The sequence below is a fragment of the Bufo gargarizans genome, chromosome 7, assembly GCF_014858855.1.
Source record: "Bufo gargarizans isolate SCDJY-AF-19 chromosome 7, ASM1485885v1, whole genome shotgun sequence".
Taxonomy (NCBI): Eukaryota; Metazoa; Chordata; class Amphibia; order Anura; family Bufonidae; genus Bufo; species Bufo gargarizans.
This window is the reverse complement of record NC_058086.1, coordinates 155,898,483-155,917,946: the sequence shown is the minus strand read 5'-3', so window position 1 is coordinate 155,917,946 and position 19,464 is coordinate 155,898,483. Positions and strand designations below refer to the sequence as shown.

The following is a 19,464-nucleotide window of genomic DNA, read 5'->3' as shown; positions in this document are numbered from 1 at the left end:
GCCCTGTTGCGCTGTTTCAAATACTCCACCAACATGGCCAGTGGCGATAACGCCGTTATCAGCATTACAATACCACTTCTATGTCTCCTTGAGAAAACACTTAGGGCGATGATGGAAGAGGAGGTGGCCCAGGAGGAGGAGGAGGAGGAAGAGGGGTCATTTTTAGCACTTTCAGGCCAGTCTCTTCGAAGTGACTCAGAGGGAGGTTTTTTGCAACAGCAGCGGCCAGGTACAAATGTGGCCAGCCAGGGCCCACTACTGGAGGACGAGGAGGATGAGGAGGATGAGGAGGAGGTGGAGGAGGATGAGGATGAAGCATGGTCACAGTGGGGTGGCACCCAACGCAGCTCGGGCCCATCACTGGTGCGTGGCTGGGGGGAAAGGCAGGATGATGACGATACGCCTCCCACAGAGGACAGCTTGTCCTTACCCCTGGGCAGCCTGGCACACATGAGCGACTACATGCTGCAGTGCCTGCGCAACGACAGCAGAGTTGCCCACATTTTAACATGTGCGGACTACTGGGTTGCCACCCTGCTGGATCCACGGTACAAAGACAATGTGCCCACCTTACTTCCTGCACTGGAGCGTAATAGGAAGATGCGCGAGTACAAGCGCACGTTGGTAGACGCGCTACTGAGAGCATTCCTAAATGTCACAGGGGAACAAGTGGAAGCCCAAGGCCAAGGCAGAGGAGGAGCAAGAGGTCGCCAAGGCAGTTGTGTCACAGCCAGCTCCTCTGAGGGCAGGGTTAGCATGACAGAGATGTGGAAAACTTTTGTCAACACGCCACAGCTAACTGCACCACCACCTGATACGCAACGTGTTAGCAGGAGGCAACATTTCACTAACATGGTGGAACAGTACGTGTGCACACCCCTCCACGTACTGACTGATGGTTCGGCCCCATTCAACTTCTGGGTCTCTAAATTGTCCACGTGGCCAGAGCTAGCCTTTTATGCCTTGGAGGTGCTGGCCTGCCCGGCGGCCAGCGTTTTGCCTGAACGTGTATTCAGCATGGCAGGGGGCGTCATTACAGACAAACGTAGCCGCCTGTCTACAGCCAATGTGGACAAGCTGACATTCATAAAAATGAACCAGGCATGGATCCCACAGGACCTGTCCATCCCTTGTGCAGATTAGACATTAACTACCTCCCCTTAACCATATATTATTGTACTCCAGGGCAATTCCTCATTCAATCCTATTTTTATTTTCATTTTACCATTATATTGCGAGGCTACCCAAAGTTGAATGAACCTCTCCTCTGTCTGGGTGCCGGGGCCTAAATATATGCCAATGGACTGTTCCAATGTTGGGTGACGTAAAGCCTTATTCTCTATGACATGCAGACTAATTCTCTGCTGACATGAAGACAGATTCTCTGTTACGGGACCTCTCTCCTCTGCCTGGGTGCTGGGCCTAAATATCTGAGAATGGACTGTTCCAGTGGTGGGTGACGTGAAGCCAGATTCTCTGCTATGGGACCTCTCTCCAATTGATATTGGTTAATTTTTATTTATTTAATTTTTATTTTAATTCATTTCCCTATCCACATTTGTTTGCATGGGATTTACCTACATGCTGCTGCCTTTTGCAGCCCTCTAGCCCTTTCCTGGGCTGTTTTACAGGCTTTTTAGTGCCGAAAAGTTCGGGTCCCCATTGACTTCAATGGGGTTCGGGACGAAGTTTGGATCGGGTTCGGATCCCGAACCCGAACATTTCCGGGAAGTTCGGCCGAACTTCTCGAACCCGAACATCCAGGTGTCCGCTCAACTCTACTTTTCAGTGATTTTATATGCAGTGGTCAGTGTCAAGAAGGGAACAGGAAACCTAGACCAGGAGCAGCAGAGCACTGCAATCAGGATGGCGGCGGCTGGCTTTTTGTAATCAAATGGATGAGATAAGTATGATATATATTTTTTTTTTACACTTTGCTGCATCTGACAATAATTAGCGATTAATGTGGCATCTGAGGGGTACAATAATGAGGAGTGGTGCAACCGCCGCTCCCTCTCATTGTACCCGCTATTTACCCAAAAAATTTGCTTTGTGACAAAGTAATTCGTAATGAAGCAAATATTTTGGGAAAATTCGGCAAAGCAGTCGAATGGAATTTTCCAATACTTCACTCCTCTCTATGACTCATTTACTGTATATCTTCACTTTAGGATATTTTTGTTTAACCTGGTTTTCTGAGGACCATGGGGTGATCAGTTACTTGAAAACTGTCTCATTTCCCACCTACCGTACGTGTGGTCCGAAGGTGCCCATATGCCTTCATTAGCTGAAAATTCAAAGAGGCTCATGCTTTTCTCTCCCAACAATCTGGATGGGGAGAGTCAGTCTCATACACATTACTTTTTGTCATCCTTGCCAAAGGAGGGATCCGTTTTAAATTGACCATCTTTTACAGTTAGAATCACCTATATGTGATATCAAAAGTACATTATGAATCAAGACGTTCTAGAATTTTATTCAATTTCAGTATTCCCTGATCTATTGTTATATAAAGATATAAAAAGTTTATTATGTAGTTAAACAATTCTGGTTAAGTGCACACTGCCATTGTGAGATCTATGCCATCAGAGGTGGTGTGGCCCAGAGATGTTGTACGGTATGCCAAATATGGGTATTTGTATACATGTACTCAATCTATAGGGGCACCATCATGCAATGTGCTCAATTTTTCCGACTCCTAAAGGCATGGCCAGTTTGACACCATTGATAAATGTTTCTACATTGTTAAATGCTTGTAGACATGGCAAGGTGTTTTAGTAGAATACTAAGCAGATGTGTTACATAAAGGCATTGTTATGTATACTATGGCTTACATACTAGTACAAGGGAAAATTGGGTTGCTTTCAAAAGACCCTGGTCAGATTCCCCACTTGCCTCTTATGTCTGACCAAAGCCATTCATTTACACAGAATTCCTCTCCTAATTAGAGATGATTGAAATTTTTTCAAAATTTGTCTGGTTCGCTGAATTTTTTGAAAAAATTTGGTTCGATCCGAATTTATTTATGGTGAATTGCTTTTAAAAAAAAATTGCTATTTCATGGCTGCATTGGTGTACAACACTGTGTGCTTTTCAGTAACTCGCATAGGGAATCTGCTTTGGTAGTAAAATTATACTGCGAGTCAGTATGACATGCAGATGACGGGCATCACTCTTAGAATCCCTTCAGACTTCACTTATTAGGGCAGTCACTGAACAAATAACAAGTATGAACTCAGCCTTACAGGTCGTTGTTGGCGCCAAGAAGAAGCGCACTCCTTTTACACAGTCAGCTGATTCCTCATAGATGTCTACAGAACCTGTTCTATTAAACGCTTATACAAGTAGAGGCCCCCGACAGAGTGAAGAGGGTGTCAGCAGTAAGTTTGTGTTGACTTCACTGATTATTTACCCTTCCTCTGATCCGTAAGAAAAATAACCCCCAAAAAACTGATCCTGTCTGTTTAGCATCCGCCTTCAATTGGTCAGTAATCCATCAGTATTGCGAATGCCAAAAAAACAGGAGTGGATCCAAAACTGAGATGACACGTGAATGGAATATTTGCATGTGTTCTGTGTTTTTGTACCCACTCCTGCTTTTGGCTACAAAATCATAAGCCAATTCTGATGGGACCATACAGGCCTTACAGCTGCTACAGACAGGATCCGTGTCTATCACTTTTCCTTCCTTCTGATAGTTCAGAAGAAGGGTCAAATAAATGATGTCAGTCAGGCTGAAAGGCAAAATAGTGGGGAGGGTGAGAACAGCATAAGTCCACAAAGAGGCCCTATGACATACTGGTGAGATGGAAACATCAGGAGGGGGCCACAAAGTGGCCCAATGACAGTGTGGAGGTGGGAGTAGCATGAGAGGACCACAGAGTGGCAAGGTGACATAGTATGGAGGTGGGTGGCAATACCAGTACCCGCTGAAGATGTTGGGTGAAAGAAGGAGCACTTGGCATCAGATGTGTGGCAGCATCAGAATAGTAGCTGAGGCAGGTACCCAGAAGAAACTCTCTTTTGTCAAAGCGTTGGTGTGGCACCATGGATGATCTAGTCTGATGCATCAAGCATTGGTGGGTGGAAATCCTGGCTGATCCACGCCTGATTCATCTTGACAAAGGTCAGTCTCTCCACATTTTGGGTGGACAGGCGAGTTCTTCTTAAGGTAGCTATGGCCCTCCAAGAACTCGGCACAAGCCATCAGTTCTTTGAAAGGTTCAGAAGTCCACCACTTGGAAAGGGAGGGACTGCAGCACCAGCACCTTGGACAGGAGCACATTCAGCGTCTGTGCTGTTGGATGAGTGCACGCATACTGTTGTCTCTTGACAATCGCTTCGGTTATCGATTGCTGACAGAATGACTGACTGACAAGGAGTAGGAGGAGGAACAGGACCAGCAGATGATGGGAAGGACAGGCAGCTCCCTTCAACTGAGGTGGTGGAGCCTTAACTGCCTAAAATAGGCTGGGCCACCACATCAGAGCCACAGTTCTTTCAGGCCACTTTATAGTGAACGCTGCATATGTTGATGTAGGGCCGTGGTGCCCACAGATTCTACATATGGAAATGCTCACCGGCAGCTTAACAAATAACTGCCACACTGCCGAGTAGGTAATTTTTACCCCCAACACTACACACTGACTGACTTCTATCGCTGCTGCCTCCGTGCACCGCTACTTTCCAGGCAGGTAGTCACCTGCGAAGCAGGTGTCTACCCCGGGCACAGAAATGAATATGTAGTGGTTGATAAAGTGTATCTGTAAGCTATGAGGACTAAATCGGATATATAAGGTGGTAAAACTACTGGGTACATCATGGATGAAATTAAATTACTACATGGATGTGTGGTAGATTTTGTAACAATCCTGCATGCACAGGCCATGTTTTTCAGGGCAGGTTTCACAGTGGTAAATGGTGTCTTTCCTTATCCACCTTTTGGAACAAACCTTGCATCCTTTTTGGGTCTTTCCCTTACTTGCTGTCTGGGGAACCTGACCTGGAAAATGTTGCCCTGAAGTACTGGGACCCTCCCCGGCCTCGGTTTGAAAATTAGGGCCTTGATTACCACCTCTTGGAACTGAAGGAAAGTTCCTCTGTGGCCTGCAGAATGAAATAACACTTACACATTGCCATCTGTACAATGTGTACAGCCAGCTTTTTGTACCACACTTTTGTTTTTCGTGTGGCATTGTAGGGCTTCATGAGTTTGTTCTGCAAGAGCCACCCCTCCCATGTGCCTGTTGTAGTCCAGGATACAAACTGTTTTGGGGGTAGTGGTTGTGGTGCCACGTACAGGGGCAGAGGAGCTGGGTTTAGTGTGAATGTTGGTCAGTATAAGGATGTCCCTCTTGTCCTTGTACTTAACCACCAGCATGTTATCATGGAGGAGAGCCCTACTTTCACCCATTCTCAGTGGTTGCCCTATCAGGGATCTTGGGAGGCCTCTATGATTTCTAAGCACTGTGCCGCAAGCCACAGTACCTCTGGCAGTTAGGGACCTGAATAGGGGTATGCTAGTATAATAGTTATCCACATAGAGGTGGTAACCCTTATCCAGCAGTGGGTGCAGTAAGTCCCACACAACTCCTAGGATGGGGGGGGGGCATTCTGGGGGTTCTATTCGGGAATCTCTCCCTTCATAAACGTGGAACTTATGGGTGTACCCGGAACTACTCTCACAAAGATTGTATATTTTTATGCCATACCTTGCCCGTTTGCTAGGCAGATACTGGCGGAATCTATTCTTCCCTTTGAACAGTAATAGGGACTCATCTACACATACATTTTTATCAGGGTTCTACACCTCAACAAACTTGACTGGATCAATGGAAGCTCTTAGCGCACATTTTGATCAAACTTGTGTCGGACCCATCTACCAAGCGTCAAGGTGGCTTCCGCAGACTGGTCCCTATCACTAATATATCACCTCTCTTGGACTTATCCAAGTCCACATTATCAGGGCAGTGAAGGAACCAGCTACATTTGTACTTTGCTCAGAAGCTCCAGGTAGATGGGCGTATGCTCAGTCTAAGAGGCTCTACCCTCAAATAAACAAGAAAATTTAGACTGACATATTCTTAATCATGTTTGCTTTATGGATATGCACCTATGACTATGAATAAGAATGTCAGTCTAAATTTTCTTGTAATATTTATTTGAGGGTAGCGCCTCTTTTAGACTGAGCACACACCCATCTGCCTGGGGCTTCTGAGCAAAGTACAAATGTAGCTGGCAAAGTGTAACAGGATTGTTCCGATTACCCAGGCTGTAACCTCCAAAAATGCTGTGTATGTATAGATTATGAATTTTATTTATTTTTTAGGACAATGAAGTTTTTTTTTTTTTTTCTAGCACTGTCCCCCATCGCCTGCTGATGTCTCTCCCTGCACGAAGTACACTGGAAAATTGCAGAATCCAAGATGGCTGAGGCCATTTATAGAGCTGTAAAATCACAGGGCTGGCTGCTGATTGGCTGCATGCATGGCATTCTGGGTGATCCCGCGTTCCCCGAGTTCCATGCTCCATGACCTCAAACGTGCAGCAGCCATTTTAGGAAAAAATGCGATTCATTACCACGAATCACGAGGAAATTCGGCTTCGGTACGAATCAAATTTTTCATGGAATTCCACTTCGTCAGCTTCGATTTTCTTATCTCTACTCCTAATGTGTACTGTGTCATTCTACATTTATCTATAGCTATTGTGTACGGCTTAATGGGGGAAAAAAATCATGAAAGGGATGCATTATTGTTGGAACATGGCTAATGTTCTGCATATGTCCTTCTACACAAAGTGCTTTAGAAAGTCAAGGTTTCTGGACAGCTGTAGATGGAATATTTTATATTTTTATTCTTTTTCCTCTGATGCTCCAACTGTCAACCACAAATCATTGAAAGGTACCAACACTGGAATTGAAAGAAAATATACATTGATATATCTGCATGCACAAGTTTTTTATAACCATGGTCATCATTGGCTTTGCATTTTCTAATAAAATGGCCACCTTGACATAAAAGAGCTAACCATGCTTTAGATTGTATTTGCTGCTATTGGAGTCCAGACATTTAGGTTATGTTTTCACTAAAGTGGGATGTGCTATGTACATACTGTAGGAGTCAGTGGGGGAGATTTATCAAACTGGGGTAAAGTAGAACTTGTTTAGTTGTTTATAGCAACCAATCGGATTCCCCCTTTCATTTTCCAAAGGAGCTGTCAAAAATGAAAGGTGGAATCTGATTGGTGGTTGTTGGCAACTAATCCAGTTCTACTTTAGGCTACTTTTAAATCTGCGTTTTTGCCTGATCTGGCATGGATCAGCAAAAACTCTTCTGTCAGGATACTACAACTGGCTGCATCAGTTATGAATAGATCCAGCACTAAAATCATTGAGTCAATGTGTGCTGGATCAGTTTTCTTTTTTCTCTGAAAACGAATCCGGCACTATTGACTTTCATTGTGTGACATGACGGATCCGTCTTGCTCCGCATCCCATGGTGGACAGAAAAATGCTGCTTGCAATGTTTTTTTGTACCGCATGGGAACGCAACCTAATGGAACGGAATGCATTCTGGTGCATTCAGTTCAATTTTGTCCCCATTGACAATGAATGGGGACAAAACTGAAGCGTTTTTCTGCATTATTGAGATCCTATGACTGATATTAATACCAGAAAGGAAAAACACAGATGTGAAAGTAGCCTTACACCAGTTTAATAAATCTCCCCCAGCGTTTTTACTTTTGGATTCTTAATATAATAAATAACATTGTTAATGTAGGTTAAGACTCCCAAAATGGTGTTTGATTGAATTGATTGTAACTTGGTTTATTTTGGAAATTGGTAAACGCATAAATATGCCAACGACCCCTTAATTACAGAACTGTAATAGGATGGCACTGGCAGGAGTTCTCAGAGGTCCAAGGATATGCTTTTGTGGCTCTGTCAGTGTACCCAAGGGATCAGCAGCAAGCAGGGCCGGTGCAAGGATTCTTGCCGCCCTAGGCAAGATAAAAATTGCCGCCCCCCCTTATCAGATCTGCCCATATGATGACATCACATATGTTCCACCCCTTTCTCAGCATTTAAATTAAAAGAACTGCTATGTTTCCCTTAGAGTTAATCAAACTTCTTGTAGCTGTCTCCCTGACAGCCGCTAGAGGTGCTTCCGCGATTCTCATTGTGAAAATTACAGTGGGAAGATGCAGAACATAGTTTTGAATGAGTGCGCAAGCGCAGCTGAGAGGAGGATCGGGGAGAAGAGTTCCCAGTGCCGGTGCTGGAGAAAAGTAAGTGATTGAACGGGTTTTAACCCCTTCAGCCCAGTGGGAGGGGGACACGAGGGTGCCCCACTCCTAACAACTATATAGTGCCAGGAAAATGAGTTTGTTTTCCTGGCACTATAGTGCTCCTTTACCACCAGTACTGCAGTGTCTTTTTTCTGCAGGAACAGGCTATAGACACCAGTACCACTACATTAAACTATGTAGTGGTTCTGGGACTTTCTCACACTCTTCTAAGTGAGCACTTCCTGTCAGTCCGGCGGGGTACAGGAAACAAATGCTCCTGTACCGCGGACCGAACAGAGCTCGGCCACACTACATTATAGGAGCTTCCCTCCTGTAAGTTTCTCTCTCCAGGCTGCGCCCAGGCTGTGCACAATCATAGACGCGCCAGCCCCGCCGCCGTACTTTAAAAAAAAAACTTGCGGCAGGACCGGCCCGGCCGCCACTTAACCAACGCTTTTTTTTTTAAAACCGCACGGGGTCGCCTTACAGGTGGCGCCGGCCCTGACAGCAAGACTACGGCTGCAATGTGAAGATGGCTGTTATTGGAGAGAATTCAGATGTTGTCTCTTTAACCCCCTAGATGTCAGGTCTGCCATTCAGAATCATTCTGGTGTATTATGAGTAATCACGCATATAGAAATTAAAGTCAACAAGCAAGACAAAATAAAGTAAAACTTTTTTTTCCATAAAAAGCTTTATTATGTGAAAACCTAGAAACATAGAATGTGTCGGCTGAAAAGAACCATTTGGCCCATCTAGTCTGCCCAAAAAGGAAAATATATACTTAATTGGCATAATCAACGCATAGACCAGCAATTTTTTATTTATTTTTTCCATATATATCGGTGCTGCTGTTTTTTGGTTTATCCCACTTCCTAAAAAAAAAAAAGGTTTAAAATGCTATCAAAATATAACAGAACACTGAAAAAAACGGATACAAAACTGAGCAAAATATAAAGACAAAAAGACAGCAGCAATAGGTGGGTGCAAAGCCCAATGGGAATAAGCAATTACCCACAATAGAAAAAAAGAGAGAACTTTTTAGTCACCCAAGTGGTACAACAATTTTCAGTTCAACAATGGAGCCTTCCTCAAGCTTGAGAAAGGCTTTGTTGTTGAGCTGAAACGTTGCTGTACTACTTGGGTGAATACGTTTTTTCCTCTTACTTTAGAGTCCTGCCCTCTTTTTGATATTTCTATCTCTATCGTGTTTTTTTTTTTTTTTTTGGGAGAGTTAGTAAAAATTACATGTAAAAAAACTTGTTGAAATGTTACAGATTAGATTTACTCAGTCCTCCTTTCACTCCAGAAGCAGAATGGTCCTACCAAACAAGCTACAGCAGTGAGGTGCTCATATAACCCACTGCAGTCAGTCCAATTGTGTAAACTTCTAGAAAACATCAGGGGATTGCACCAAAAACTGGCATACACCCCTTGCACAAGATGTATTATGTATTTCAGACCTTTTTTGTCAATCATTAGACAATTTTATAGTGTCTGGTAAATGGGGCATATCATAACCCCTTCCCAACATCTGTTGTATATGTATGACAGGTGTCTGGCACCTGCTCAGAAGGTGAGTGGGGACCATAGCAATCTATTGTCTATTATACACAGCAGACACCAGGTGGCAGACTAAGGTATTGGCAACAATGCTGATCATGGGCATTTAACCCCTCAGATGTCGTGGTCTGTTGCGATCACAGCATCTGAGTTGTCATTTTCTGGAGGAGTGGTGCTCCTGGTGACCAAACGGTTCCCCCACAATGAGATTGCGGGAGCAGTTTGGTTGCTATGGCAGCCTTAGGCCTTCTGAAGGTTCTGAGGCCTGCCATAGCAAAGTTCCTAATTCTCCAGCCCTTTTTGTGGAAGGTTTTTATAGCAATGTAGTGATTCTCCCACATACTGTAATGGTAAATCATTGCAGTCTAAAGGGATAAGAGATTAGGTAAGTGATATGGTAAAGTCACCTAGGGGGACTAAAAATAAATGCAAAAATTTTTTTTATAATATATTTAAAAACTCCCTTTTCTCATTTTACATATAAAAATAAGTATTAAAAAAATTAAAGATCATTGGTATCGCCACATCTCAAAATGCAATTTTTGCTCATTTCACCTCCCAAAGAAAATGAATAAAAAGTGATAAAAAAAATTACACACACACCAACATGCTATCAATAAAAACTACAAAACTCCCCACAGAAAAATTTGCCCCCACACAGCTATGAAGACATACAATAAAAAAAATTGTAGGGGTTAGAGTATGGTAATGCAAAGATTTTTTTATTTTTTTTTGTGTTAAATTATATCCATTTAGCATCACTATTAGCTCAGTTTTACTGCAAAAGGAACCTTGTAGCAACTAGACATGATAGAAGTTTTGAAAAATTTGATTCAGCAGCTTCACGGAACAAATTCGATTTTGTTATGAATTTACTTAGGCACGAATCTTAAATTTTGTAGGGAGCGGGCACAATAACTTGGAATGGCAATCATGCCATCCATGTCACTTAACCCTTCAGCTGTCACGTTAAATGCTGATCGAGGCATTTGTGGCTCGCATTAACCCTTTTTCAGGGGTTAAAAAAAATTCTTCTTGCCTTATCCACTTGCTCGCGGAGAGGCCGACGGCTCCCATCTGGATTGAAGAAAACCCTCCAAAGGACCTGCGGCTAGTGTGGGTGCTTGGGTGCTTGCAGTGACACAATAATTGACGTCACTGCGCACGCCCAGCGTGATCACGCGAGTATAATCTTTTTATTTTCAGCCACCATTTTAGGAATAAATTGATTTACCACGAGTTTTTCTAGAAATTCGTATCTAAGTTTACTTCAGCTACTTCGATTAGTTCAACACTAGAAACAACCCATAAAACAATGTAGGAAGTGAGGGTTTTTTCCCAATTTAGAAATTTTTTTTTTCATGCTTCTCACTATATCGTACGCAATATTAAAATGTGCTGTGTGCCACATAAAAAACATACAGTTATGTGAATGGGGAAAAATAAATTATGGTTCCTGGAAGGCAAGAAGTAAAAAATAAGACGAAAAACCGTAAAGCTAATGTACAAGTGTTGTAAAGAAGAGAAAAGTGCCTAACTTAATGTGGCAGGACCCTTAAGGCTACATTTACAAAACTGTGAAAAATGGCTGTGTGACAACAGTGTTAAACAGCCGTCATGATTGTTTTAAGAACAAAGCCAGTCTATGCTGTTATTCACACAACTGTTTTTCTGATAGCCTGTAAATAACTGACTATATTTTGTTTTCCTATGACGTGCAGCCCCCATACAATTGAAGGACTGTCTTTAACAGCGGTGTCTCAAAAAGGCATTAATTTAAAAAAGGCTGTTAAAACGGATGGTTTGCCATTTTTTAACTTCTGTTTTTTTTTGTTTTGTTTTTTCCACGGTTGTGTGAATGTAGCCTAATGGAGTTGTTTAGCTTTTTTGGACATCAGGATATGTCCTAGGTCTTCCACCCCCACTGTGCAGCTATTTGAAGAGAAAGCAGCCCTCGTACGAGCGCTGCATTCTCTGCACAGTTTACCTGCTCACTGCAGCAATTGCAGCGGAGAAAAGTGTAATTACAATTATGACATCCACACTCACTTTTATGGGATGGATCCATCTGTTCAAATGAATAGGACTTAGTCACCACATAGAACTGAATGGGGAAGCAATGCTTGTAATTACCCTGCTCGCCAGTGTACTTGCTGTGACGAGCAGGTAATAAGAGCAGAGAAGGCAGCGCTCATATGAGCACTGCCTTCTCTTTAAACAGCTGATTGGTAGGGGTGCCGAGTGTCAGATCCCCACTGATCTGATATTGATGACCTATCCTGAGGATAGGTCATTAATAGTAAAAAACGGACAACCCCTTTAACTGTCAGTCCCAGCCTGCTGCTTTTTTATAAATAAGACCAAACTACAAAAAACACATGTAATACAAAAATCATTTTTGTCTCATATCCAAAAAGACATACAATACATAAATATAGAGAATAATAAATAGAAAGCAGTGCAGATCAATGCTGTGAGAATGTGTGGTTTTTGTAGTTTGGTCTGGTCTTGCAGTTATGTTCCCGAACACTATCTTTTATTTTACATTTGTTTGTTTTTATTTTATAAATAAATACACTTAAAAAAAAATCATCACTGCAAAATCGAAAAACTATGGCAATAGCGGTAAAAACACTTGTTTAATTTTTCACTTTTTTTAATTTTTAATTATTTTTTTTCCTCCCTTAACTTACACTAATATGTAAACCCAGGCGGTTTTAATTCCAGGTTGAAGCCATTTTTAATTTGAGATTATAACTTTGACCAAATGGTTATTCTTTATTAAGAAGCAGATAAACCTGAGCTTTCTCCTACTTCATATTTTTATATTTATTTTCAGAAAAAGAATGTTTTATATGTCGGGAAACTGAGAAGAAAGGCCAGGAGCCGATACTAAACTTCTGCGATTGCACAGATTTAGCTGTACACCACCAGTGTTTGCTGACATGGATACAGCAGGTGAGCGATGATTCATGCTGTTAGCATACAGATGATAAACTCTCCAAAAGTTATTTCAATTTATCCATCTTGATAGAGTTTGAAGTCAAAATCTTTACTAATCTCAGGCAAGCGTAGTTGCATGACATAAGGACGAAAGGTGTGCCATGATCGCGCCCTCTTTCTTCCCCGCCATATGACCTCATGCAAGGAAAGTCTGGAGTCCCGGTCTGAGTGCAGGGGTGTAGATGCCTTCCGTGGTGGAGCATCTGCCCTAACATTTTGAGTGTCCCCAGCCTGCATGAGGATCCCAAAGAGGCTTATGGAAGCCGCAAGTAGTCGGAGAGAAAGAGGGTACCAGTGGTATACCATGGAGTATCGGCACAATTGACTGGAGAACTTTGATCTATACAATCTATGTGTGTCCCACGTGCTGGTCCCCTTTAAAGTGAAGGTTGGTGGTCTGCTGGAGGAAAGGTGAACCTATAAGGACTGGTACACCATAGAGCAGGCATGTCCAAACTGCGGCCCTCCAACTGTTGCAAAACTACAACTCCCAGCATGCCTGGATAGCTTACAGCTATTAGGGCATGCTGGGAGTTGTAGTTTTGCAACAGCTGGAGGGACGCAGTTTGGACATGCCTGCCATAGAGACTACCATTCTATACCTAAATGGTGTTGCTGGCGTGAGTCTGAGGTGCACAAAGTATATATACTACATGTTAGCATCTAGACTGCCAGATTGTTTTTCTCTGGTGTGGTGGTGGCCTGAGACCTAAGTGGAAAACGGGAACTAGTGTTTCTGACAAAGGGGGACTTGGAGGTACTTGCAGGATGTCGGAGAAAGGGTATGTCGATATATCTGGCATATTAGAAAGACTGCCCCAAGAGGTAGCGTGAGCGAAACGATCGTCTGGCGGCTACTCTAGACCAGGGTCAGTAAGATACATTTTGCTGGTTTTATGCATGTTCAATTGTTTTTTTCTCCCCCTGCAGTTTAGATGGTGTGGGGTGACACTCGGGTTCACATAGCCTCCTTGGCTATTGTGTCTTGCTAATTATTGCCCTGTGTGCTGTGTGTGCCGTGTTTACTACCCCATCCCACAGATTCTGTCATAACTGTGGGTTTTCTTCTGGGGGGCGGTACTAGTCCCTTATTTGGTCTGGAGTCTTTTCTCTGTTTTTATATAAATGTTTGTCAATACGATCGTCTTTCTATAAATACTGCTTTCGGATTTATGTTTTTATGATATACTGCTGATGGATATCTAATAAAGAGATTATTGTTTATGATAACTTCTGTGGTAGCTTCTTGAAGCGTTTATAGGTGATATATGAATAACTCCACGTGAGAAATTTATGATAGTAATGTTGTTTGGTGTTTTTACATATTAGAAAGAGTCTTAAAGGAGCACTGTTGCATTTTACTTGTGCTGCGCTTTTTTTTTTTTTTTTTTACAGACTGGAACTTTGAACCGCACCAAAAATAACTTGAGGTGGAATCCTGTTTTTAACAGATGCTGGAGAGTTAAGGATTATAGTCTTAGTATATATGGAGAGGATACTACATATTTCCCTAGTCGTCTCCATGACACCACATCCTGAGACTGACTTCCTCTGATAGAACAGGAAAAACACAGGTTTAAATCCCACTCTAACACCAGTGTTTTTTCTGACCTACCAGGATAGGAAGCAGGAGGCTCTTTTGGGGCCCACCTGTAAGGCATTTATGCAGGCTGAGGTCTGATTCACAGTGCGGCTCTCCCTCCTCTTCTGGTGGCCTGTGCACGTGCGCAGACTGTTGCGATCCCATGCAAAGATTCCCCTGCGGCGGTCCAGGCGGGCTTTATCAAGAGGGGAAGGAGCATTGCGGTTGGAACAACATTGAGATGCGTTCCCTCTGGCCGCCGGCTTATGACGCCAGACGGTGGGGGCGGGGCCGGACATCGCAGGTCCTTTCAGGTCACAGGATACATAAAAAGCCACAGGACTTGCTCAATGGCGTCCGGACAGTGCGACCCCCTTCTACTGGAGAACAGTGCAGTGTCTGCTGGCTGACGGGAGCGGTTTACAGATGAGTGCCCCATCACACCAGGCTCTGGAGCCGAGCCTGCAGCAAATCCAGGAGTTGAGTAGCATTGTATCAGGCACATGGTGTACTAGACTCCATAGATAACCCCTATACCCTGGTTAGTTGATCCTTCTCTCACTTACATTTCAGGGAGAAAAGGATTCTGTTTCAGCTCCTATAAAAGGAAATGTGGTATGTTATAAGTGGCTACCCAGCACAGGAGCTAAACCCTTTCCCTAAGTTCACACCTGAGCGTTTTACAGCTCGTTCCTACGCGCTGTAAAACGCTCAACACTGGAAAACCAATGCTTCCCTATGGACCTGATTCACACTTGAGCGTTTTACAGCGCGTTTGAACGCGCTGTAAAACGCCCGACGCATAAACAAGTTCTTGAGCTTTTTTTTGGGCGTTTGTCACGCGTTTTGGCCCATAGACTTCAATGGGAACGCACAACGCTTGAATTTAGCGCGTTTTTGACACAGAAAACGCGCGTTCGAACGCGCGTCTTGGATTTTGCAACATGCAGGAAAAGGCCCAACACCAGGTGCAAAGCACAGTTTTGTGGAGAGAATCCAGCATGGAGGAGTCTCTGTGTGACACCGAGAACCTCATCAGGCTGGTGCAAGGCAAACGCTGCCTGTATGACACACAGGATGCCAACTACAAAAATCGGAGGAGCAGGCAGCAGGCTTGGGAGGATATTGGCAAAAGCATCTGGCCAGATTGGAGAAGTTTCACCAAGACAGTGAAACAGGGAAAAGGTATTTCCATGTATGTTCTAATGTGAAAAGTAAACTCCTTGTGTGCAATGGTGTCCCAACTATATGTAATAGCCCTGGCCAGCTCTACCTGCAGCCCTCCAGCTGTTGTCAAACGCCACCTCCACAAATGCTGGGCTGTATTTTACTTGCTGGAGCCTGTGCAGGCATGCATGGACTTGGATTTTAGCAACAGCTAGAGGGACGCAGCATCACCATCCCTGTTCTTGTATATGGGCACTCAGTGGCCTTAGTTTACAAAGAATGATGTGCACATTACATGTTGTAATAGTGTCCCCTCGCCCCTTTAGTTTTTAGTACTGTCCTGGTTCACCCTCCCCCACATTCTGGTACAATGCAATGGCCCAGTATGTTCAATTTGCAGTGGTTCCACTATCTTGTGCCAGACTGCGCTCTTTCAATCCGCAAATGTAGTGGCATTTTGAAATGTAGGCCTAAGTTTGGGTTGAGGGATTTGAATCCTAAGTTGTTATTGATATTGTGTACTTTTTAGAATTAGACTGTTTGTGGGCTATGGGTGGCCAGGCATATGTTAGGTGCTTCGGTTTCTAACGTGCCAGTATTGGGCACCTTGATGGGATCCGTTATTTCACCCTCCTTGGCTTATATTCTACTGGCCGAGTATTGGCCACTTAAATGGGACACATGATTTCGCCCACATTTATAACCCTTGTTAATGGGCGACTATTGATGGCCACTATAGGGGCATCCTCAAGGGGCACTATATAGGTGAAAAAAACGAAATGCACAAAAGATCGTTTCCAAATTTCTAATTTAGCCCTAGTAATAAACAACCAAATTTGAAAATCAAATAATATATAAACACTCTTTTCAGAATAAAAATATAAATTAACATAAACTTAGATGGCTTCCAATTGCCAGGGTAACGCCCCATGTGGTGACAAAAAATATGCGTTGAAGTGGTCCCGGACAGCTGCACCGTGCTGGTTCCCACGCACACCGCTCGGATTAGGACTCTCAAAGGAATGGCTGAGGGAATCTTCAAAATTAAAGCCATCCCGTACACGGACAAAATTATGCAGAGCACACGCTGCCTTCACGGCCGAGATGGCGGTCTCCAATTTTAAATAAATGGGAGAATGGAGAAAGAGCCATTTGTTTGCTAAAATGCCGAAGGCGCACTCCACCACCCTGCGCGACCTTGTCAGCCGGTAATTAAATACCCGCCTGGCAATGGAGAGTCCCCGGCTGGAGTACGGCCTCATCAGATGCTCCCCCAGCGCAAAGGCCTCGTCCCCCACAAAAACAAAGGGCATAGCCGGATAAGTGGTCCCAGGCAGTGTGGTGTTCCCCGGGAGGTCCAGCTCATTATTATTGAGCATTTGCCCAAAGGCAGAATGCCCCAAAACAGCTGAGTCTGAGCTGCTGCCGTAGGACCCCACGTCAATGTACCTGAAGCAATAGTTTGCATCACACACCGCAAAAAGAACAAACGAAAAATATTTTTTATAATTAAAAAATTGACTCCCGCTCCTGATGGGCTTCTTAACGCGGATGTGTTTGCTGTCTATTGCGCCGACACAGTTTGGGAAATTGCAGGATTCTAAAAACTGATCTGCAATTTGCAGCCAGTCCTCCTTCTGTGGTTGGGCCATCACAGCAGGATGAAGGACGTCCCAAATTGCCACGCAGGTTTCCGGGACGATCATACTGGCTGTGGACTTCCCGATGAGAAAGGCGAAGTATAGACTGGCCAATGACTGTCCGGTAGCTAGATACCTGAAACAAATGTAAGAAAATAAAGAGACATGAACTGATGCTTTTTATTTCTTTTTTCATAGTCAACACTATCAAAGGCAAATGGAAAAGCCTGAAAGACGCCTTTATCCGCCATCGCCGCAAAGAAAGGGAGCAGAGGAGCGGATCGTCCCCAGGCGCACGCTCCAGTTATGTGCATGCAGCACAAATGTAATTTTTGATACCGTGCATGGAAATGCGGAGGTGAGTCAAGGGCATACACATTGAGGAGAGGATGTGGTATGACATTACATACATTCAATTTCATATGGGGAACATACTTACCTATATTTTCCACTTCACAGCACCGATAGCAGCTGGGAACACAGCCAGGCGCAAGCTGATGAGGAAGAGGACGAGGGCACAATCATGGACAGTGAGCCCGGACCATCTATGGGGCCAATGAGTCCTCCAGGCCCCCCCCCCCACTCCGAGTTTCGTCAGCCCCATGCAGACTGTCCAAGCCGTACCAGAGGCAAGTCGGCAGCCCTGACATAAAAGGAGGAGAACAGAGAGGCATGAGGACAGGCTAATAGGCTGCCTGGATGCCCTGGCACATCCTGTGCCAAAACTTAGCAGTGATGCCTATTTTCTCCTCAGTCTAGAGGAGAAAATGCTACATGTGCCGAGAAATCTTGTCACAAAAGTAAGGGAGGAGGTGACTAACATCATTGATAAGTATTGCATCCCTTATGAGATAGCAACATCTATCAGTGCCCCACAGCAGGCCCCACAGCAGCCAGCACAATATGGGCAACAATATTGCCCACAATATGGGCCACAATATGGCACACAATATGGCCCACAATTTGGCCCACTACATCCCCAACATGCACAACAACACCCTCACACATATCCAGCACACACATACACACAAAGTAACATACAACACCCTCTTGACACATGGCAGACACAACACACATCATACCCATATCCCTCTTCAAGCACGGGCCCAAGCACCATCACCACCACTGAAATGCCACCCGCCAATCAGTCTCGCGGAGCCAGAGAGACACGGCGGGATCCCGAGGCGGAGTTTTCAGGGCCGCAATATGAAACCCTTTGAGAAACTTAGAAGAGGGAAATTCTCTGGCTCAAGGGTTTTGGAGCCAAAAAGGGCACTTTTATATAGAAAAATGTTTGTAATATTTTTATGTTATTTATACTAAATTGCTCCTTTGTTTGTAAAACAGATTTAACACATTTTATTTGGAAATGTATGATGTGAATACATTCACCAAAGTTTAAAAAAATTGAAGCAACTGTTTGGACTATTTTTGGAAAGTGAGGGGTAAAACATGGCCAAATGTGGATACATGATGCATGTATGGGATATCTATGCCACACGTTGACAACATACACATCACATACCCCCCCGCACAAACACTCATACGTCACAAACAGCAAGAGAAACACGGCGAAACTCAGATCATGGCACAACACACTGCAAATGGTTTAAATGGCCACAATAATAGGCTACTTACCGCAAAGTAATGACCAGTCTTTCCACTGGTGGGATACAGTCCCGCATGAAGGTGTCCTGACGCTGCAAATGAGGAGACAACAGCACCAGGAGCTCGTCAAAGCTGGGAAACAATAAAATGTTCATGGTTAACAATACAAAAAGCACAAAACACTTAGCTTAACCATTGAAAAAACATTGCAACCACGTATACGTACTAACCTGTGGATGGACATCCTGGTGTAGTCAAAAAACTTGTCCTCATGGGCACGGAGGTTGGCATACAGTGCCCAGAACTGGCCCCTCTCCTGTCTATTTGCAATCACAGGATGGACCCAGAAACGTCGCCTGCTGTCCCGCCTTTTCCTCAAGCGTTCCAGGTGGATAGCTGCAACAAGTGCCGCAACACGTCGCCGTCTATAGCATTCCATGATGACTACAAACCACACACTCTACCAACACACATGGAATTTCACACCTACAATGCCCTAGGATTGGCCAAACTTCATATACACAGGGATATTTGCTCATTGGACAACACTGCAGTCAATCACAGAAACGCGTGTCAAATGCGCGTTTACTATTGCAAAAAACGCGCATAAAA

The 19,464-nt window shown here is 44.0% G+C and overlaps 1 protein-coding gene and 1 long non-coding RNA gene across 3 annotated transcripts in view; both read left to right on the top strand.

Moving 5' to 3' along the window:
- LOC122943543 overlaps window positions 1-19,464 on the top strand; it is a 633,637-nt gene that overhangs the window by 51,438 nt on the left and 562,735 nt on the right. For both annotated transcript variants that reach the window (XM_044301358.1, XM_044301359.1), the window contains exon 2: window positions 12,692-12,810. In XM_044301358.1, coding sequence (XP_044157293.1) covers window positions 12,692-12,810 — 119 coding nt within the window. The remainder of the gene's footprint in view (window positions 1-12,691; window positions 12,811-19,464) is intronic.
- On the top strand, window positions 15,561-18,592 carry LOC122944101. Its single transcript, XR_006390943.1, has 3 exons — window positions 15,561-15,622; window positions 17,443-17,602; window positions 17,704-18,592. It is a non-coding gene; the product is annotated as an uncharacterized LOC122944101 (long non-coding RNA).